We start from the raw sequence: 23639 nt of genomic DNA, 5'->3' as shown, positions 1-23639 counted from the left end.
AAAAGATGGATTAATTGTTGGCCTCTTTCCCTTCCCATTTCCTTGTTCTGCATTTTTCCTCCCAGGGTAGTAGGAAAGAAAAAGGAGGAGAAAAAATAGCGTAAGACTCAGACTGAGACTGTAACAATATGTTAAAGAGTACCTCCCACCACTGCAATTAATTGGGCTACTTTGGAATAGAGGCTATCCAGTACACATTGAATGTGGCCCTCATTCAATATGTGTTTTTCTGGAAGGTTTCCAGGAGAGTTAGTTTAGGCTGCTGACAGTAATGCTGCTGCTTCAAGAGAAGGGGCATAAATTCTGCTCAATGGGAAGCCATTTGGCAAGCAACAAGGCAGTAAGTGCTGTTGGTACAGGGAAACAGCAAAGCAGAAATCCTATACCTCCGGTGTTTTAGGACAAAAGTCACAAAGGAAGTTTTTAAGAAGTAGTGGTATAAATAGTGCAGCTTGTCCGAACGGTTTGCACTCTGCTCCTGCCCAGCACTGTTCTTCTCCTTGTAGCCCCATACATCCCCACTGGCCTCAACTGAACTGCCAGCTTCTGACCCTTGGCACCGCAAGGTTGGGACCACACGCTTTCCAGAAATAAAGAGATTTTGCTTAGAGACAAGCTGTCTTTCAGACAGGGATGCCTTGCTGACCTACAACAGCATGAGCAGCTGTGTGTGACCAGCACATCACAAATGCTAGAAGCTGGGGGAGCTGTTTCCAGTTTTATTTTCAGGGAGAGAGAGGACAGCAAAGTGCACAAGTCCAATAGCTACACTCATTAAGTGCTTTACTGTCACTGTGACAGGAGTTTCCTTCTCTAACTGAATTCTTAGTGTCACAAGCAGAGACCAGTTCTTTTGTGAGGGCAAACATACCTTACTCTTAGCACTGATATTTGTGTTTTTATTTCCCCATTGGCACATGTCTTAAATCCTAGATTGACACATCTCTGAGACAGGCATACTCCCTTGTATGTCATGATTAATAGTAGACGGGAGCCCTGCCTTTGAGTTTGATGCCTTTTGGTGCTACCCAACAGGTAATAACTGTTTACACCCTTGGGAACAAATGTGTTACCTTTCTGCTCAGCCATCTCCCAGAGCTCATGGGCCGCCTTAGCAGACAAAGCCATGGGGTACTCAACAAGGACATGTTTCCCAGCTTCTAAAAACATTCTGAAAGGGATACAAGACCAGTCTTTTAAAAGTATATCATTGCAATCATCTCTCTCCAATGTGTAAGCTGCTTCTCATTCTCACAGTCTGCCCTATATGGAGAAATGCACAGTGCGGAGTAGCAGAAATAAATGGCAAGTTTCTTAGCAAGGATGGTGTGGTGGCTACATCATACACTTAAACACCAGGAGAGCTGGGTCTTAATTCTTCTTTTTCCACAGAATTCCCTCACTCACCTACAGCAAGTCACTAAAATGTTGCAGTGTTGAGCACTGTAATTTCTAACTTCCAGACACCTGAGTGGCTGGAGTGGGGCACCGGAGTGCCCTTCCTCTATATAATCTGTGAGGAACGGCTTGGAATCCTATTTCAAGCTGCCTATCCATCAAACGCAGGCCTAGAGGTAGGCAGTTGGAATTATTTGGGAAATGAATGCATCTGAAGTCCTACTCTCTTCCAGGGTTTATTGGGTGCACTAGGGAACTGGCTATCATTCACTTCAGGCTTCTAGTCTGGCAGCATCTTCTCCAGTGTTCACACCCTCTCCTGCAACAGCTTTACACAGCTCCTCTATGTTTCTAAATTACAGGGGAAAGGGTGGCAAAAAGGAAAAAAAAAAATCTCAAAATACCTGATGGTTTCTTCATGGCTTCTGTTCTCTGTGCTGATGAAGGCTGCATGGATCTCTTTGCTTCTCAGAGCATCTTCCAGGCTAATCTGCTTGGCCTCATTAATATTGCCAAAACCCCTCCTGTATATTTAGCATAAATACAACCAGAGTATAACTATCACAGTCCACTCTTCCCAACTGCATGTTGTGCACCAGCACTTAGAAGTTGTTCCTATGGACCACTGGCTCACTGAGCTCAACCAGGGTAGAACAAAGGCAGCTCGTTATCCAGGAAGGGCATGAACACTTACAGACAGAAGTGGAGTGCACAGAAGAACAAAACAGATGGGCCAGTGTGTAGGTGGTGGTATCAGTAGTGAAAATGTTGTGCTATTGAGGTGTAAAGTGCTTTTTGATTTTGTTTTTTCGGTTTGGATGTTTTGGTTTTTAATAAGCATCATTACGAAAGAGCCATTTTAAGGGTGACTTGAAGGACAGTGTTCCTACGGGAGAACTTCTCCCCACCATGATGGACAACATGGGCAACAGGACTTGAGCTGGGAGGGCCACATGCAACTACAAGAAGTACAGACAAACAGAAGAGGGACAAAACAGATGCCTGGCTAGGATAACTCACACCTTGCAACACACACACCGTGTTAGTGCTAAGGGGAAGGCTCTCTTGGCCACCACCCTGAGCACATCTCCACCTGAAAATGAAACACACACACTCCCTCCAAAAGCCCTTTGCATTAGTAAAGACTGCAGCAGACCCCTTGACAGGGTTAGGAGAGGTGACAGAGGGCATGAGGGTAGGCCACAAGCAGGACTTGAAAGCAGAGACAGGTAATGTTTGTGCGTGACTGGAATGCAAAGAACAAGGCAACATATGAACCATGCATTTTGACAGCACTGTTTCTCAACAGAAGTAGTAGAAACCCTATCTTCAGTGTTGTTCAAGGCTAGCTGTGGCACCAGCAAAGGCATCAGGGAACCAAGAGTGTATTTGGCAGGGAGATAAACTGGATGACCTAATGGGTCCTTTCAGTCTCAGACAACCCTGACTGCATGATTTAAATATAGCTGGAAAAAATACATTCAGTCTGTGATCCATACATATACTGCCTAACTATTTAAAACCTTTATGCTCCGCTGTTATGGGGCAGACAGTCCAGCAGGAATGCTTAGAAGGAGGCATACACTAAATTTCCACAGCTCCAAGCTAGTGAGAAAAACTCTTGCTTTCTAAGAAGCAACCTAACTGTATGTATTAAATTATGGAATTTTCTTCAAAAACATCTACAGGTTCAGTACCTGGGTTTTTTTTTAAAAAAAAAAAAAGAATTTTATGATTAAGTCACAGTATTAGGAGCTTTACAACTCGTTTTTGTAAAAAAATTTTTAAAACTCTGTAAAACTTCTTCTGTTTTTTAAACATTTCTACAATGCCATGCACACATTAGCTCATTAGTGTAATTATTTTCTGTACCATCCTAAACCTAGAGGAAATTAGACAGTTAGACAGAATTGCATTTCTTTTTATCACACAGATCCTATAGCGAGAACGTCACTCAGTTTTTATTTTAGTCATTTCTACAAGGCATCTCACTAAGGTATCCTATTTGTTCCCTCTCGCAAAGCTTTCTGTGCTCATTTCCTAGCTGCCACTCAGAATGACAGGCATATTTGCATAAATTTTCCCTTTTCAGACAGCTTTAATTATAAGAGAAATATAAAACTTTGGATATTCATCCCCTGCCCCCTGAAATAATAGTCCTCCACATGGAAAGGCATGTGCACCAGAAGAAAGAAACATTACAATATACGTATTAAACATGCTAAAGTGAAATTTCTAACCTGGATACAAATCCAAAGAGTTTCAGGTGCTCAGAAGGGCTGGAAGGCATCGGATTCATCAAGTCTCGGATTCGCGCTAAGCCAGCAATTCCAACTCCAACCACCACTGTCCCAAACATTTTGTTAATCTGACCAAAGGAAAAAAAAGCAACATTTTTTTTCTTTTAGTGGGGAGGGGAGCAGCTGGGAGGGAAGATGGGAGGATGGATTACTCTTGAGCCCTGCTTTCATACAGCCAAACCTTATTCAGATGTCAGCAAGCAGCTAACAGAGATGTTAAGCTATAAGCTACTGAGCTCACTCGCATCCCATTGAAAAGTGGTCAAGCGGTTCAGCCTGTCATAGGACTGATCTTGAGACTTGTATTTAACAGCTATGATATCACAGCTCCAGCACAAAGTTCTTCCTTTCCGTGAATAGAAGGCAGACTTCAAAAGCAAGACATTCTTCTATTTATATCGCTGCTTCCATGCTGGAAAAGAGCCAAAAAGTTCTGCAAACCCAGCAGAGCTTTATATAAACCCTGCTAACTTCCTGAGCGCCTGCAGCACAGCCTGCCCTGGGCTGCCACATGGACATTCACAGTGCACGGCAGCATAGCCAGAATACTTTGGGACAGGAAGCAAAGAGCATCTTTTCTTCCCCCGTGTAACCGCTGGCATGTCCTACAATGTCAAGATGCAACCAACCATCTGATAATTTGGTCAAGATGCTTGCTTGACGTTTATATGCACAAAGAAAGCTCTGCCATCTCTTTAATGACAAGCAGGCATTTCCTCAAGATTTACATCTTCCAAAAGAACATTCCTGCCACAACTGCATCATATGGAAGATGAGCCAGGCCAGGCTGCTGGGCCACTGGTAATAAATTCTGTTGGTTTTATGATTTCCCATTGATTTGCAGAAGCACTGGACAACTGGTGTAACCTTTTGAACCTGCACTGTTCCACCACCCTGAGGACTAGCAACACTTTGTAAAATAATTTTTAAGATTTACAGGAAAAGTGGCCTAAAACCAAGCCAAGTCAGCCCATCTGCATTTTTTGTTCCTTCCATCCTACAACAGTGTCCCTTCAAACTATTTCTTCTGTTTCAGTGTTCTCCTTCCTGTCACTGCCAATTCCTTCACCGTAGTGAACTCTTCCAAATGCTTCCACTACCTGGCTGCAGCCCTTCAGATCTTTCTGAGAGTTAAATGGATAAATGGACAACCCCACTTCACTCCTCCTTGTGCCTCTTGTCTGACGGGATCACAGTGCAGCAGCACAGCTGTAAGTGACTGTGCTGACAGGGCTAGAGGTTGACAGCTGCTAAGAAATTATATCAACTGGCACAAAGAAAAAAATAAACAAAAGAAAGCCACTCTCCAATCACATGTCATGTCTGGATTTCATTTTTCTATAAGCTCCTGAGTACATACATATTCCTGTCAGTGCTGAACTCTTTACTTTATCCATGCCAAAAGGGTACAAGGGTAAAACACACAGTGGTGTGTTTAATGCAAAAGAAGAAACGAGTGATATTGGAAGAGTTCTCTAGGGGGATTGCAGTGACATGTCATTACCAAATATTTGAGATATAACGTGATGACACTGCTCACCAGGGAAGAGAGATGTATAGGGCTGACAGAGAGAAGGAGAAAGGGGGGTAACAACCACACAACCCATTTTCAGTTCCACCGACAAGCAGAGTCCTGGTCTGGGCTCTCCATTACACTCACTTTTCTCTATGGCCAAGGAGAAGAGAGACTGAGACTTGCAGAATGATCTCAGCTGGAAGGAGCCCCTGGAGGTCACCCTACCCAAACCCCACTCAGTCGCACCAGAGCCATGCCAGGTTCTGACTGGCCCCACGATGGGAATCCAGCAACCTCCCAGGGCCCCTGCTGCAGCATTTGACCACCCTCACAGCAAGAACAACTTCATAGTATCTACTCAGAGTTTCCTGCATTGCCTTTTGCCATCCCACTTCACATCTCCCAGAAGAGGGAGGCTCCAGCCCCTCTACATCCTCCCATCAGAAAGCTGTAGGCAGCAATAATACATCCCTTTACTCTTCTTTTCTGGTAGCTGGACAAACCCAGTTCCCTAAGCCTCTCCTCATTCATCACCTGCTCCAGCCCCCCGATCATCTTGGTGGCTCTCTACCAGACTCGCTCCTGTATTTAACTTATTTCTCATACCAGGGTACACAAAACTGGACACAGCACTGCAGGCGTAGCCAGATCCTGTTGGCTACACCTTTGCTAATGCAGTCCAGGTCCTGTTGGCCTTCTTTGCTGGAAGAGCACATTGTGGCCTGAGGTTCAACATGTCCACCAGCATCTGCAGGGCACTTTCTGACTTTCCAGTCTTGCAGTCCTCAACCTGTACTGGTGCACAGGGCTATTCCACACTGGACAAGGAACCCTATGTTTGCCTTTGCTGAACTTCATGATGCTCCTTGTCTGCCGCTTCTCCAGCCTGCCCAGGCCCCTCTGGTGTACTGACCACTCCCCCCAGTTTGATTTCATTCACAGACTTGCCAAAGCTGCGCCCCATCCTATCGCCCAGTTGGTTAATAAAGACACTTAACAGTGCTGAAGATGAGTACAATATTTGCCCTTTTCCAGTCACCAGGAACCTCCCCTGATCACCACATGGCTTCTCAATGACAACAACCAAGTCCCTCAGCACCCTTGGAAGTACCTTGTGTGGTGCCAGGAGCTGCTGTACATCCAATTAGCTCAAGAGCTACATCACTGTCTTCCTCTACTGTGGGTAATGCTACATTCCCACAGACCCTATTATTGGACTCTGAAAACCAGGAGGCCTCAGGACAGACCTTACTAGTGAAAGCCAAGGCAAAAAAAAAAGGCATCAAGTACCTTTGATTTCCTTCGCCCCGGCCCCAATGAGCAGCAGGCTCACATTTTATCAGCTTTTTTTGTGTCGCCAATGTACCCAGAGAAACCATTCCCATAGCTCGTTTCAGCACCATCTGAGCTTTGCCTTTCTCAGCTCTGTCCCTGCAAGCTCAGCCACTGCCTCTATGTCCCTCCTGGATAGTCCTTCACAGCTTGTGCACTTTCTTTTTGAGAGTGAGCTCAGTAAGGAGGTCCCTGACAATCCACACCAGCTTTCTGTCACGCTTGCCTCTGCTTGCAGAACACGGGAGCGGGCCCTGCCTGTGCCCTGGGGACATCATCCCTGTAGATCAATCTCAGCCCCTCTGCCCCCGCCCCCCGGTAGTCTCCCACAGGACTTTGTCAAGCAGAGCCATCAAAAAGCCAAAAACCTGCTCTTCTAAAGTGTATGGTTGCAATTCTTTAAAATGTAGATTCATAAAGGCCTCCAGTGTGAATCAGGACCAGGTCAGCAGAGATTTTTAGAAGCAGTCCAGCTGGACAGCAGCTGAAGAGGTGCTGACTTTAAGTTCAGAAATTTTCAAGGTTACTGGAGTGTTAAGCTGTTAATATTTGCCTACTGCCTTTAGCAGGATTGGGAGTGGGAGTCGCACAGCAGACAAATTCCACTGAAGCTCCTACAGTCATCTTGTTTCCAAGAACTGCTTTTTCTTCTGGCGAGCTGCTGACCTCCGCTTCAGTGAAGTGGAGAAGGTAGGGGAGCTGACCACCTTCTTGCACTGCCATGAACAAAGAACATCCCTCAGCAGATGCTCAGGTTGCACAACGTCAACATTTTTGCTTCTCCTTTGAAAAAACTTTCCTAGTTTCATCTGATGAACAATTTCTGACCTCCTCAAAAGTCACATTTAAGAGAGGCAAGATGATTTCAACCTAGGAACAAAAACTGTTACTATGCAACCCGTTGCCATAGCAACCAGCCATCCGGTCCAGGTCAAGGGTTTTACTGGCTGATGCGGTATCCACACGGAAAGAGACAGCTAGTAAATGTACATTACAGAACCTTTGCTTATGCACGTAGCTGAGAGAAAAATCACTACATCTGCAACCCTGCTGCAGCTTTTTATTACCCTCATTTTGCTCACACAACAAATCCTGCAGCTGCTCAGGGAGAAAAGTAAATTACATATTTTTTGGAACTGTCATGAACCATGTAAGAGCAGAATAGAGAATACTCATCTGAGAGTCCAGATGAATATATGAAAATTTACTCCTTTTTTCAAACCTTTACGTGAGGATAACAGCTACAGTTACCTTTCAAGTACAAAAATTATGAAGGAGGAAGCCTAAACCGTAAACTGCAGTGCCTGCCTTCCATGCCTTTTTCTTAAAATTGGTGACCTCGGTTAAAGCTTTGACAAAGAGATTTCAGAGGCATTTTCAAGGCTGCTGCACTTTGGCTCCTGTTGTACTGAAAAAATTGTGCAGTAAGTGATGTATCAGCCAGTGTCCAAGAGCATTTTTTCCACCCTTTCCTAACTGGCTGTATGAAGCAAAGGGGCTGGGAATAAGACTAAAAACAAAGTCTTTCATGCTCACAGACCGTGACGGAAGAGTGCCTCCCACTGCCCAGCAGCAGCTGCCCTGACGTGGTCGCAGGCAGCCCTGCCAGCCCCACCAAGGGTCCCCTCTGAACTGGGGCGGGGGGCATGGTGGCTGCCAACCGGTGCGGGAGCTCCTCCCCACTGACAGCCAGCACAAGTGGCTCCTCTTACTGAGGGAGACGAGCCCTGTGTGACACAGAAGTAGAGCCAAGAAAGGCATCTAGCTGAAAAGGATCATTTATCCTACACTGACATATCATTGTTCCATCACCTCTCTGCTCTCTGATGAGTTTTCTACACTTCAGCTGCTTATTTCCTCTGCTGGATAGATCTAGGCTACTCTGTAGCAACAAAAAGTGCTCTATACCCAAGTACTCTTGCAAAAATTAGCTGTAAAACAGGAATATTCAGCATCAAAACAAGCAATGGAGTGTGCCCAAAGGGTTCGGTCACCCAGCAAATGTGTTCCTCCCCAGTGCAATCACTGCAGGACTTCAGCCCCTACAACTCAAACCCCCTAATGCTCACAGAGGTAAGCTTAAGGGAAGCCAGGCTTACCTCTGTTTTGTGCAACATCACTAAGACCATGCAAAGCCAGTGCAGAGGCAAGATAAAAGGCAGAACTTAAGAATTATCTCCCCTTCAAGAAAATTTTTCATGGCCTATCTAGACAGCTTAAGAACAGGTACCTCCTCTCATGATATGTAGAGAATTTCAGTAAGCCTCTCTGCAGTTTTCAAAGTCTCTTTCCCACAGGTATGAATGAGTGACTCACATCAGAAATGAAAATATTTTGCAATTAATGTCACCTGCAATAGCATAACACTGATGTGGGAGGCTTTCCTGATGCACTCCCAGCCTGGTCTTTTTAAGTGTGTACTTGAAGTGGCTACCATTTCACTGCCACATGTATTTTATGAGTAGCAGAAACCTCGCCGATGAGTACTTAATCTGAAAATACTGCTGTCGAGGTTAGTTCACTTTTGCATACTCAACAGTTGAACCATTTCATTCCCACAGTAATTTTTCAGCAATTTTCACTCTCTCCAGCACCCCCTTCTATACCTGTCAGAGCTTTGCTTACATTAAATCTATAACTCTACCAAACCTGATACATGTTGTCATTTCCTTCCTGCCACTTAAAAAACCACAACAGAATCCCCACTGACCTGGCACCCACCTCCCACTACTCCAAAGAGGAAAGGGGGACTCATATGGCCAGGTGCCAGCAACTGGGGAGACTGGGATTCAGGAGCAGCTACTGGGCAGACTGAGTGTCTGGGCATGGCTGCTGGAGGGATCCACCCTGTACATACGTACATAAATATGTATATATATATATTTTCTCAGTAGCAGACCATCCTGCTCAGCCAGAGAGGGGAGCAGGATGCGGCTGCTGGTGCTGTCTGTGTTTCTGTAAGCGCTCTGTCTGTGATCTGTGGCTGGCCACGTACACATGCATACACATGGTGCCTATGTGGGCTCTGTGTGCGTGTGCTGACTGGGAATACGTTATCAGCCTTGACACTGGTCACACCAGGGGCCATGGAGCTGCACAGCCTTGTCCCTTTCAGGCCGTTGGATTCAGCCTGGTATCTTCTCCTAATATAAGCCAGGCTGGACTGAGAAAGTTTTCCAGAGCTCCCTTTGAGCAAACTTGTGGATTAGACATCATAGAAAATGTTTTCTCTGTTACAGCAGCAAAGCCCCGAGATGAGGGTTGCGGCGTCTTCCTCAGCGGAAGTTTTTAGGGGAACACTGGACAGACAGCAGCAGTCACTGTAAAATCAACAAGCTGAAAACTCAAGATTCCTTCCAGCCCTACATCTCCGATTTCAAATACCCAGAGACCTGGCAGATGCCGTACTCCGGGTGTTGGTACATACTACAGCCTGTGCCACCACATCTTACTCTCATTGTCTACTACTCATTGTCTCTCATTGCAAGACACATCTGCCTGGAGCAGAGAGTGCAGAAGCTGAACACTGTGGCTTTTGTTAGTGTTGTTTTTCAAACGGGAAGAACTGCACAAATGCTCCAATTTAGCAGCCTATTCAAAGGCATAAATATCCTTTGTTCTGCAGGAAACCACTTAGGCATTTTAACCTCCTTATGTGTTGGAGTACCTTCAGGAAGTAGACCCAACACAGGCCTCACTAAGCCTAACTAAAGGCAGAACTTGAAGAAAAAGGAAAAACAGAAATGTAGGCAAAGAAAATAATTGTTCGAATGTTAACATGATGGAGTGGGAGTTTGTGTTTTTGCTCTGCCTTTGCTGCAACCTAGAGATAAAAAGTAAAGTCCTTCTGCAAGAAAGAGACACTCAGGAAGGCAACCCCCATCACTCTTTGTTACTTCTCTTTAAAACATTAATTGAACATAAAATGAGAGTAAGGAATTTTCCTGAACACCTGTCGAGACCATTTACAGTCCCCACATTTCAGAGGAAAACAACAGCACCTAGAAGTTGGAGAGCAACCACATACATTTTCCGTGAGAGTTGTTTGTTACGGCCTTAAGTATCAACCCTCCCAGCACCCCTCCACCTCTCACACCCATCTCTCCAGCTATCGCAACCCAGGCCACAGTTTTCTGGCAGGCATGCAGGCTCTGGTAGGCGAGTTATATCTTCAAGGCACCAACTGCCATAGAGGTTTGCTGGCAGAAAACAGTCTCTCATCCTGCCTGGCAGCACTGTATCTTAGAAACTGCCAGAGCGTTACCATAAATTCGGTCTCAAAAGAACCCTCTCAGACTTAGTTTGAAGTTTTTAGAAGGCAGGCATTCCTTATTGCAGTGCTGGATGCACGGGGGATCATTCCACCTAGAGTGCATACACTAAAACAAAAGTTTATCCTCTCTATACCTTAAACATATAAATATTCATACATTTTCCAATAAGTCTCCACCTTTCTGCCTATCTATTCCATTTACATAATGCTGGTGTTGCAAAATTACACTACACATGCGCAGGAGTCTCAGGTGGTCGTGGGTGGTGGTTTGGGGAGTTAGCCCCCTGCTCCTTTTCCTCTTTTATGGTCACGAGTCTTTTAAGGACAATTTCTTCTCCTTGGATGTTTCCCAACTCTGTTGTCTGGCCAAGATGTTCTTTCTTATCCGCCTTGTTTGAGCATTTCTGCCAGGATGTATCTCTTCTCAAGGTTAGGATATTTTCTCTGTACATTTTAATCACTCAGGCCTTGTGAAATACAAAGTTAAACATTGTTTGGTAAAAGAATTTCTTAATATTTAAGGTATAATGGATCACTAATTGTTACAGGCCTCAACCTGCAGGCACCAACTGCTCGCAGGCATCAGCTAGCAGGCATCAAGAGTGGGCTTTTCTTCCTCGCTTTTAAATGTCATTTGAACAATACACCTGCATCGGTTTACATTTATATGCGGGCTTATTTGCCTGAGCTTTCTCATTAATTTCTGGTTTTCCAGCAGGCTGCCAAAGCTGAAGTTGATGTAGTTATGTTGAGATGAGGCCATATGCCATGTTACAGCTGCCAAACAATCACCTTTACTATATACAGTGATGGTTAATAATAAATAATTGCACTTGTAACAGATATACTCTTTCCAGCATTAATACCTAAGCAGAAAGGAAAACATATTTCTGCAACTTAACTCTACTAACTCCAGAGTCCACAGCAGTCCTGACTCCTGTCACAGTGAGGTTGCTCTCCACAGTCTGCAACTCCATACCTGCAGCAAAAACATCTCACAAAACTAATATAAAACCATGAGAGGTACTGGAAGAATCTGAAAATCTGTTTTTAATCCATAACATACTCCATCCTGTGGAGAACTGAATCTGAAGTGCTGTGACATACATGCATGGGTATGAATGCCCATTGTGTCCTGTTCTCTGTCTGTAGTCACACTTTGTGGTTCAGATTTGGTTGCTAGTCTGAAGAGGAAAAACCAAGGCAAATAACACTTCTGAAGTGGGGTCCCAGAGATGTGCAGAGAAGCTAAGTCCACGGTCTGGCTTGTTTTGGTTGAAACGCTGCCCTGAGATAACCCGTATCGTTTCAATGTGGGGGGAAAAATAGTGATTTGTGCAGCCAGCATAAAGTGGAGGACCTCGCCTATTATAAGTACTTTGCATGAGATAACTGATTTCTATAGGTGACAGCTGAGATACAAATGTCATCTGGAGGTAATCTGGATACTACACCACTAATGCTGAAACTATCCAGGAAAGAACTGAGCCCATTTTTGGGCACCTGAAAAAAATTAAGAGAAAGACATAAAAGGCTCCACTTCTTATTTTATAAAAATATTCCCTCAAAAAAACCCTAAAAAAAACCAAGCAAAAAACCCACCACCCTTACTTCTAATGCTAGGTTTCCAGGAACTACTCTGGAGTGAATTACAAAAAGCCTTGTGAAACTTCTGGTGGGTAAATAAATAATCCCACATAACTGCGGCCTCATCACTGCTATTCTTTAACCAAAAGGCTGTTTGTATGTGGCTAATTAGTATATGACTAAAGCAAAGAGAGCAACAAACAGTCCCAAAAATTTATGTCAGGCTTTAATGTGCTATAACAATTTTTGAAAGAAGAGTGTTTTAACAAGCGACTATCAATTACTTTGGAGTAAAATCCAGTTTTAGATGAGCACTCAGGAGAACCAGCTATGGTATGGAGCTATCAGCAATTCACAGATCCTAATTTTCCATGGGCTCAAACAATATTACTGCTATAGTACCAGTCTGTGCCTGAACACAGAGTGCAGAAAATAACCCTGAGTAAAGCTAAAAATGTTACTAACTCAAAGACGAGGAAAAAAAGGCATGAAACTCATCCTCCACCACCTCTTTGGCTTAACACCACGTAAACACTAAAGCTGTCACAGAGTTGAACTCCACCAGGTCCCTGTGGACCGTGAACCATGTCCCCTGGCTTCCCTAAAGAACAATAAAGCCACCAGAGTAAAGACTTGCACGGCTAAGTGGCTGAACTACTGAGACTCTGCTTAAACACCTATTTCATAGAAAGACATTGCTGTTTTGTGCAAAATTTAAAATTGAGAGTTTTAAAATTGAGAGCTTTTCATGTTCCGTTAAAAAGAAGCAGGACTACTCATCCATACCTGCATTTTTTGGGGAAACTACTCGGACCTAATCACAAAAGGCGTAGCTGACAAGTCAGGGAGCCGAGATGTGCCAAATAATCTGAGCACATTCCCTTCCCTCCCCTATGCTACTCATTTTGGTTTTGCTGTGTAACCGACTGAGCAAAGAGGCTCCTCCACCTCAGGAGATAGATTCACAAATGCTTTGCAGGTAAACTCTAAAGCCAGGAGCAACTTCCAAGTCTTTGCTGTAATACAAATGAAAGTGATGATGGACAATTACAGAAAAACGTTCTGAAATATTTTCTCAATTACTACATCAGCCCCTAAATTTGCTTGCCAATTACTACAGTTCTTTCTACAAGCACTTTCTTCTTCAGAGGGCCTAATGAATGTAGAGCTGGGCTGGGCAGATGCAGGGAAGCTGTATTTCCAGGCTGTCTTACCTTCTCCCAGAAGTTTACTAGGTGACCTAAAGCAAGCAAATTACATCCCCTTTCCCTGTCAGTCTTCTCAATTCCAGAGAAGGGGAAATCTCCCTCTTCTATAAAGCACTCCCAGACCTACTGATGATAAGTGTAATGTAAGAAGTAGGTATTATTACAACATCTCTTCTTCGTGGTAGGAAATCCCACACAGATCAGACCTCTAAAAAAGGTGGGTATAACTAAGGTTTGTATTGAAATATCTATATAAAACAATGCCATATAACACATGACACAAAAATACATTTTTTTCCTTTCTCTTGCTGTTAAACTCTTCTGAAACCCGAACCCTACAAGCAATTACATGCATGCTTAGCTTTAATCGCAAGTAATCCCATTGATATCAATGAGGATACTCCTACAAGTACATTAAGAAATAAGAGCTTTTTCTGTTTACTGTAATATTAGTAGGCACAAGAACAAAACACATATCCAACCACATGTTCTTTTAATATCTTTATGGACTCAACCCAATAGATGATACCTATCTTCCGGTCCACTAAAGGTCACTGCATCCCAGATCTGTAACAGGCTGACCTATTTTGAGAATTCCCCAAACAAAAAAAGCACTCCTGCTACACGCTGCAGTCACCATAAAGATTTTGCTTACCATGTCTGCTGAAACCCTCTGCCTCCATTGTTAGCATGACAGCAACTCATAACACCAGAGGCCTGCCCCATACTCTCTTCAGAGCAAACATACACATAAATTGTAGCTGGTCAGACAAGTGTATTTTTTTAGACAACTTTCTCTTCTTCTACCTCAGCAAAAATGTTTTCACCCTTCTAAAGTAAATTGAGTGATAGAAAGGTTTTTTTTAATAACTAGATTGAGATAACTTGGGAAGTAAATAAAGTTTTGCATTATGTTGTGATCTTACAAATCATGCATGCAATGGCTAACACCTCTGTCATTTTATCAGCCTACCACTCCTCAGTAGGGCCTGAAAAATGCAATAGATGCTCTCCATTCCCATTAAATTTTGGAAATCTACCCATGTCAGCAATTGCTTGAGAGTAGGAAAAAAAATAGCTCTTGAATGAAGACTAACAATTGAAGTTACTCAAATCCCTCCTAACTTCAGAGCTCTGTATTTGTCACGTTACTGGGCACTGCAATACTCGAGAATCGTACAGGCCAGACACTAGTCTGCTCTCTCATGAAGAGCTAGTCTGCAATTCAATGTGATTTAGCAGTCAAGTAGTCCTGACATGCTACTCATCTGTTAAAATTGTTCCAAGAAACCGAAAACACCTTTACCAAAATATCAGCCACTAGAGGGGGCGTTTGGTATCCTACTTAAATCCTACTGATAAGAAAGTTAATTAAAAAAATAATTTAAAAGGCTACAGGAATGCTGTAAAAGTATATTTCCCACTGTACGTCAACTGCACATTAGGTCCCATGCAAAGTTTTAGGAAGAACAGTGCTTTCTTTTTGTATAACCGGACACAATGCAAAAGCAAACTCCACATCTCCCCTTCCAATTCCTAGGTCTACCCACATCAAACCCTGTGATTTCTACAAGCAGAGATGTTATTTTATATGCCAAGAAGATGGCTAAATTACCCACTAGTTTTGATTTTCCTGTACAGTCAGACAGCTCTGAGCATGCCTAAACCCAAACCTTCAAGTGTGCCAACTCGAGCCTGACATGCTCAGGCTCACACTTAGGCTCGATAAACAAGCGAAAGAATGACCTACAAAATGGTTCCTATTTACAACTGTCTGCCTCTTTACAGATCCACCATCAACAGATTCATTGTCCCAAAAAGTCTCCAAAAGGATCTAAAAAACTGCCATCAAGTTGGGTCCAACAGCAGGCAAAGCAGAAGATCCTACTTGGCTCAAGGCACTCCAACAACTACTTATATTTAAAACGTCTATTGCAACTCTTGCACATGGATGTGTCATGAACACAAAAGTCATTAAAAATTATAAACTGACTTGGTGATTGGGTCCACGCAGTGACATTAGCTGGAGAGGGATACAGGATGGATTGTGCCAGTATATTATGGGCATCGTAGGTTCTACATACTTTATTAAATCTCATTGGTTTGGGACTGGTAAAGCTCCTGGCAGAGCCTACAAAACTCATTACCATCTCCAAAACCTATGTAAAAATAACTATAATTGGCGAATAGGCTTTAAAAAAACCCTTTACTCCTCACAATCTGCCTTTAAAGATGTGGAGCTGCAACGTTTAAGCAAAGCTGACTGCTCGCTCAGAGGAGTATTTTAAATGCACAACCTATTCAGAACCCGCATAGCTGTGTAATTGGGATAAAAGAACCCAGCACCACTCTTCTAATTTCCTCTGCCAAATGAATGTGCTTAATGTGGACCAGTATTTTATTTATAACTGTGGCTGAACAGATGGATAATATCCCATCAAAGGCGGGATCGGCACAACCGCCTAAATTTGCAATAACTAAAACAGCTACAGCAGAGGTTCAGGAGCAGACAATACTCAGGCCACTGGAAGAGGGAAATATACCTTGTAAAAGAGGTAGAAAAAGAACTGGATCATGGAAGCAGGAGATTTCCAAGAGTGAATACTTCTGTTTGAAACAGAATACGGACATTTCTCTCTCAGATTTCATTAGCATATACCCACTTCATTTTTTCTGCAATATTTTGGTGAAGTGATTTAACAGTTACTCTTACAAGAGAAGAACTCTGTCCCCACCTCAAGTTCATGTCCCTAACTGCACCATTCCTTTAAATGGCCAAAGAGGTCACTGAGTTCTGAAAAGATGAGAGTGGGTGTACTGAAGCACCACCATCCTATGCTACCAATGGTAACACAGAAGTAATTTTAAAACATCACAACAATCCTGCTCATTATTTAGTCTTGTAGCTTTTAAAAACATTGGTCTAAATCCCATCTTCTCTCCTTACCTTCTGCTACCACAACTCAACAAAGCATTTTGAGCTTCTGGGAAAGAAGCTCACTGTATAAGATTAATTTCTATTATTCAAGCCATCACATCTCAGGCATGACTGTAGCATCTCCACAAAATGTGTTTCAGACAAATCATCCCTTTATTTATCATTAGAAATGGAAAACACAAGACATCCTACATTAGTATCATAAACACAAACACTACACATGGGCATCTGTAATTTGTCACTGTTTTACAGATGCCTGCCTTAGATACTGGATGATAAATCCCTGTTTTTCCCTCCCACGGCCAGACTTCTGTACATAAAGGTAGCCATGGAGCCTCAGCAGCTCAGAATACGTAACTGACAACTGTCTGCAATGATCTGTCTTCTGAGTCCACCTGGATCCATTGGCTTTGGTTAGGATTAAACTGAGTTGGAGAATGTGTGGCCAAACAATGGCTTGTGAGCCAGAATTACAGGTCACAAGCCATTTGACTACACCTGCTTTCAGGCTGGATGGTTTTTCCTCCTGACCACACGGATTTTAGTTCTGCAGTCTGGAATAGAAGAGTTCATTCCAGATAGGCATATAAGCAAAAATAAAGTGATGTAGGAGCTGGAAATTAATAATAACGAGCACACTGTGATGAAATGTACTTTGAATTTCTTTTTGTTAGAATGACAGAATGGTTTGGATTGGAAGGGACCTTTACAGAGCATCTAGTCCAACCTCCCTGCCAGGGGTGTGATGTTTCCCTTTCTCCAGTCACTGGGGACTTTGCCTGATTGCCATGACTTTTCAAATATGATGGAGAGTGACTTGGCAACTTCATCAGTTCTCCCTGCTCGTGATGATTCTCTTGATGAAAAAGGCCATCTCTGTCAGTGTGGCAGTATGACAGCTCAAAGGCGAAAGATGAATTGTTGAAGCCTCATTTAGTAGTCATTCAACCAAAAGAAACTTAATCTCCAGCACCTTCATGCTTCCGTAGGAGCTGATAACTTAGCGGCATCTAGGATAGGAGGACTTCCCCTCCCATGTCTTAAAAACAGGAACACTGTTTCTGATATTACAGGACATTTGATGCTGGGAAGGTACCAGCCAATTGATAGGGATGGTGGTAAGCTGCAGTGGACCAGCAGTTTTTCTGAAATGTGCTTTTTCAACCTGAGTACATGAACATGAGAAAACTGCTGACTTTGCATTTGGGGGGGGGCGGGGGGGGAAGTGCATCATGCATTTCCCTGGTGCAAAATCAGGCCTTCTTCAGAGACAGCAGGGAATAAAGACTGTGTTCTCCATTCCCGCCCATCCTGAGAAAGCAGCTTCCTTTTTTGTGAAGTATTTAACAGAAAAACCGGGCTCAGAGCAGCCACAGAACTATGTTGCCACATTGCCTGCTCAGAAGTAAAGAGGAGAAGGGCTGTGAATCTCTTCTCTCCCCTAAAGCAGAGGACCAGCCACCATCAAGCCACTTTAAGCCCTGTTTATATTATCATATTACATGGATATTTTTATGATTCTTTTGCTGTGTTTTCACTGTGTCTATATTGCAAATATTACAAGATCAGGCTGATTGCCACCAGGACCTATCCAGGAAGGACTGGGTTAGAAACACCTGTCAGAATACTGTTATTTTTAAGCAGTAAGCGGAGTCAGGCAAATGACCTGCTTATTTTGAAAAGATTTATTCTTAAAATTTATTCTTAAAAAAGATTTAGTCTTAAGGCCTCATTACAGATATCAGGCATGTAAGAACAGACAGTACGTCTTATCTTTCTAAATACTGGGCTAAATGCAAGGATAGTTATTCCACTTCACTATGCAAGTAAGTAAACGTAAAATAGATTTCAAAATCAAAGTTTTGCCCAGCAGTTGCCATCTGAGACGATTACAAAGTCCAAATGAAAAAACACGTTTCCTAGAGCAAACATTTCCAGCAGCCACCAGTACTGGCTATCCTGAGTTCTGGATGACGAACCTAAGACATCTCAGGGCTGTTCCTAACAGATACCAATCTCCAGGTTACTCAGACTGCAAATTCAAGTACTCTATACTTATGAAGAAAAACAGGTCTACTCTGTCTTACACGGGACACCAAAAATGAAAGCAGACAAAGCCCAGAAGGGTACCACTCTGTTTTATAGCTTCATCACTTAACAGTCAATTGTCACCAGTACACAATCCATCTTTACCCTTCTCTGCGTGATCCTCACAGATTTTTGCCACTACAGAATCATAGCTTTAGAAGACAGACGCTAGGAGTTAATCTGCCTTCTCCATCAAAATTCTATGAATCTGATTTAATGGGGCCAAAAAAAATCTCAGTCCTTTATGTATTTGTACTCTTACCAAGAGTAAGCCCAGAGATCTATACAAACATGCTGATCCCACTTCCAGCTACACAAAATTGTTCTACGCCTGAGAAAAATTAGCAAATTACCCTGAAGACAAGTATGAGCACGCCACTGCAGTCTCTAAATTCATCACCGAATAACAGACTAACCAGTCTTCTGTTACTAATCTGTGTCAGAGTCTGCAAAGGACAGTAAATACTAAGGGCTGTTCTCCCTGGCAACAGAAAGGTTCACAAAGCTTTATCACTTCTAGCACAGCTAAAAAACATCCATAGTGTTTCAACTAGAATGACTGTGGTCTCAACTCTTCCCCTTGCATCCTATACTACTTCTTTCTCTTATTTAGGGATTACAGCATTATTTAATAATCCCATATTCTTTATGGCAGCTTTCCTCTACTCGCATTTACAGAACAAAGGTAATGACAAGACAATAAAGATCCCTTTCTGCCTACACATTTCACTAAGAGGGAAAGCTAATAAACATACCAGCATTACTTGAGCCATGAGAAAGGCTTGCTGTATTAGCCAGTGTGGCCTTTAATTTAGCATTTAGGAGAGTTACTGTAACAGAAACACTAGTTGCCCCAAACAGGGTCTTTCTAACTGGTTTATAATGCTGATACAGAGAAATGGTTACTTGTTTTGAGACTTATTTACTTATTTACTTATAGCAAACTGCTTAGCAACTTATTTACTTACTTACAGCAAGTTATAGTATTACTTACAGTATTTTTGAATATTTCCAAGAATCTTGCTTGCCCAGACTGTTCTGTGGAATTTTACCAAGGACTACTGTGTTCATCAAAACAAAGCAGTTTACTGTGAAAATCTACCAAGAACTGCAGTGTTCAGCAAAATATCATGTTTTTGTCCTTGGGGAACAGGTGTGCTCTAACTAGTAGGGTCTTGGTAATGAGTAAAGATAGCCATATACGGATGGTAGAAGTTCCATTGGTTCTCTTAGATAAGATAGAATGAGTAAACCAGCTGAAAAACATTCTTGTTGTTCAAGAAATTGGCCAAGAGAATCTGCGCATGCTCCGGGGAAAAAACTAGGTGAGAAAGACTACGAGCCTTCATCCCAAAGACCCCTGAAGACACCCACCAGGAGGCAATGCGCAGGTGCAAAGACAACATAAACTGTTGACATCAGCCTTTTGAACTAACCCAGCCTTACTCGTGCATATGTATGTTTGTGTTATGTGATCCAATGAATATGTGTATCTACACTCTATAAATTTTTGGTAAAATGTGCGGTGGGTGTGCAAGCTTTGTGGAGAAATCCCCTTGCACCCCGGCCGGAGTAAAACATACCTGCTTTATAACTCTATTTCGAGTTAGAGAGTCTTTTTTTCTGCAAATCAATGCTAACCTGAGAAGAAAGAAGTTAAAAAAAAAAAAAAAGAAAAAGAGAAACTTGTTTTATGCTAACAGTTGAACTCATGTTGTTGCAGTGGTGGCTTTTACTCATCTGGAATAACAGGATTAGCAAGTGCATTTCATTATCTTTCCCAGTCAGGTGTGTTTTCTGCTTTCTAATTAGCACAGTAGAGCTCTGTCTGGGTTGCAAAAATTAGTCTAGGGAACGCCTAAGTCCAGTTAAGCAAAAAGCTAAAGCTCTTTTTGCTTAGTAGAGAAGAAATGAGTCAAATGTATATTTATATTACAGTTGCACTTATTTTATGAAGTTTCAAGATGTAAGCCCCACAGTTTGGCTTTACATGCATGGAAACACTTTCCATGGGTTCACAGCTAGCTCCAGAGGAGAGGGACAGGCCCTTTGTTCTAAATTACAACAGGGCATGTGTACATTCAAGTTTGTTTGGGGTTTTTTGACTGCAGGATTAAGCTGCTAAATGCCTTGGCTTTCAGGCTGTTTTTCTTCCCTAAACCCCATTCCTGCCCCTCTCAGTGAAGTAATCTTCTTGACTCCTCGCTTAAAGTGCAGTACAAGTATAATGTAAATTCTTTTATTACACGGAGCACCACCTGCAAGGTTCAGAAAGATCTACATCTGCCTGAAAATTAGAGGTGAAAGAGTTATCCCGGGTGCTGCATATGTTGATGTTGCTGTACCACTGAGTCAAACACAGGAACTCCTTTCCTGGGGAGTTATTGTCCCACTGCAAACACCTCTTTATCACATCTATTCAAGCTCTTTATGTTATATTCTCCACTTCTTCCCAGCTTTGGTTTGTTTTTCTCTGCTGTTGCCTGACTGCTGCTTACCTAGTCAAGGATGGCAGCACATACAGAGCTTCAATGGACCACGCCAGTTGTAACGGAAAACACCCACTGAAGCTTCCTACAACAAATCTGCACAGCACACAGTGCAATATCCTCTCTACAAGCCATAGGAAACTGAGGTGCCTTCAGAGTCATCATGAAAAAGCCAAAAATGTCAATTCCACTTCTGCATCTTACTGAAGTCCTTACACCAAAGTGTAAGATGGGAAGTGGTTCCTGTTTTAATTTGAAAACTGGCCAGTTAATTTATCCATTTATCTTCATTTTTTTGACAAGGACTGTTTATTTTTAGTGCAGAAATCAAAGTGGCCCTTTCCTCATCCTGCTCTCATCTGCTGAGCTTAGTTTCTGAAGTCTGTGGGTACAGCAGACATTCTTCTTTATAAAGTTTGGCCCTGTGACATTCAAAATGCAGTCTTTCAGAGCTGAACCTGATGGTCTTCCAGGGCTGTTGGAGGGTTTTTTTGGGGGGTGAGGAGTGGTTGTTGAAACATCCACTTAGCACAACAATTTGGAAAATAATGAAGACACTGAAAATAACAAATTGAAAACTACAAAGATTGATTCTCCTTTTTAGCTACACAAAATATGCATTGCCATTCCTTTAAGGATAACACAAACCATACTTCATTGACTTAAACTCCAGTTGCTCACAAACAGTAACTCAATTCACTGACTAAAGAAACTGTGAGGTTGGGATTAGAAAAACATTTTGTTGACCGTGTGCATGTAAATTCAGGAAGACAAATCCATTAATAAGAATCATATCAATCATTAGTATTTTACTATCAATTATTGAATAAGTTGAGTGCACTGCTTGTGACAATAGTTTTTAGTAAGATTTTAACTAAGGCTTTCTTATATGTGCTGAAAATAATTTTAAATATTTACCTATTGCTCTTTATTTTTGTGAAGATTAAACTTCAAGTTGGATTTATATTGTTGAAACAGATCTGTCTTTATTTTCTCATTTATCGACACAAATGACAGAAAGATGCTCAAATGCAATGTTAATTGATTTTTGGTGCAGTGACATTCTGTGTTCACATCTGTAATCTGAGAACCAACAGCTGAACAACTATCCTCATTCCAGGAAAAATAATTTGGCAAACCAATGCAAGGAGCTTGATAAAAATGATTTCATTTCATTATCACTTTCATTTCATTTCATTTTTATCATTCATTGAACAAAATCAGTTCAATAAACTGTTGCTCTAATTAACACCAGCTTGGGTTTTTTGAACAAGTTCCAACACAAAAGTTCAGCATGATGCCAGGAGAGTTATATAAAGGCTGAGCCTGTCTTCTCTCTGTGTGTAGACTGAGCCTCGATACACGGGGTTTTTTTAAATAGTTAGAGATTGGTGGTAGCTGTGACTAGAGCATAAAGTAATTATTAATAAAGTGTCAATGTGTTTTACACATGGATTCTGTACCATATGCGAGAACATAAGAACCACCTTTCTCCCACCAAAGGCTGCCTGGAATATGGCCCCACCACATTCCTTTACAAAAGTAAAATATTCTCATCTCCACTTTACACAGGGGTAAATTGAGGTGTAGGAAGGTTAATGGTCTGCTGTTTCAGAAGGGGTTGTCAAATACCTGCAGTAAACATGGATTTTAACAGGATCTGGAGGAAACTCAGCACTTCTGAAAACATGCCCAGAAGATACTTCGTAGGAAAGGTTTTAAATGACCTCTAACACTCTCACCATGCAGTCCTCTGGTCACTCAATGATGCTACTTGGCTACTTCCACATGATTTACAAGCTAATACTCTGCTTCACTGCACCTTGGACATTCTTCCAAACAAAGGGCTTTTCTCTTTATTCTTTCTTGGTTCCCTCCTCCCCGAGTGCTGGCCTGTCCCCTCTAGTGTGGTGGATGTCTTGGGAGCAGCTAGGACAACGTGGCTTGCAGGAGTCCCCTACTCCTCCACAACCGAGGAGGAAACGCTGGTGGCAAGCAATTCTGGGAAGGGTGGAGGGGCGGGGGGGGGGGGGTTTCAGAAGACGAAAGCGGTGCTTCCAAATCCTAATTACAGTTAGCAGGGATTAAGTAATAGTCACTAACCTCTTCAGCTCACAGAGGAGAAACGTGATCCTGTTTAATTCTCCTCCGCTCCCTGCAGCTCCTTCTTATGCAGCACTCTGCAGCTCCAGCATATCAATGTACCGCTCGCCCCGTTGCTATCACTGCAGCAACACCCCCTTGGCCAGGAATCCAATAAGGACACTATAGGGGCGGGCTAGAGCCAGAAGCAGCTGCAGCAGCAGAAAGGCTGGTGCAGGCACTGAGGCTGGGAGCTTTCATCTGGAAAACACCAGGAAAGCGGCACATGGCTAGCAAGGGGCCGACACCTCCCTGGCGACCTGTGCAAGACCCCGGTTAAGCCCACGCAGAGGTCACCCCAGCCAGGCACTACCCAGAGCTCAGTCACGCAAGCCCAGTCATGCTTGGAGACGCTGGTACATCAGCAG

General features: G+C 42.8%; 1 protein-coding gene across 4 annotated transcripts in view; it reads right to left on the bottom strand.

Moving 5' to 3' along the window:
• Nucleotides 1-23339, bottom strand: part of BLVRA (biliverdin reductase A) — a 33015-nt gene extending 9676 nt beyond the window's left edge. For 2 of the 4 annotated variants that reach the window (XM_074891159.1, XM_074891318.1), the window contains exons 1-4: nt 23233-23339; nt 3639-3766; nt 1803-1922; nt 1074-1171 (exon numbers count right to left, since the gene is read on the bottom strand). In XM_074891159.1, the coding sequence (XP_074747260.1) occupies nt 1074-1171; nt 1803-1922; nt 3639-3757 (337 nt within the window). In that variant the 5' untranslated portion in view covers nt 3758-3766; nt 23233-23339. Of the gene's footprint in view, nt 1-1073; nt 1172-1802; nt 1923-3638; nt 3767-19634; nt 20157-20223; nt 20282-23232 lie in introns of those variants that run through there. The other 2 variants (XM_074891410.1, XM_074891236.1) reach the window with 2 other exon arrangements.
• Nucleotides 23340-23639: the final 300 nt, after the last annotated feature.

The sequence above is a fragment of the Strix uralensis genome, chromosome 1, assembly GCF_047716275.1.
Source record: "Strix uralensis isolate ZFMK-TIS-50842 chromosome 1, bStrUra1, whole genome shotgun sequence".
Lineage (NCBI taxonomy): Eukaryota > Metazoa > Chordata > Aves > Strigiformes > Strigidae > Strix > Strix uralensis.
This window is presented reverse-complemented; position numbering and strand designations above follow the sequence as displayed.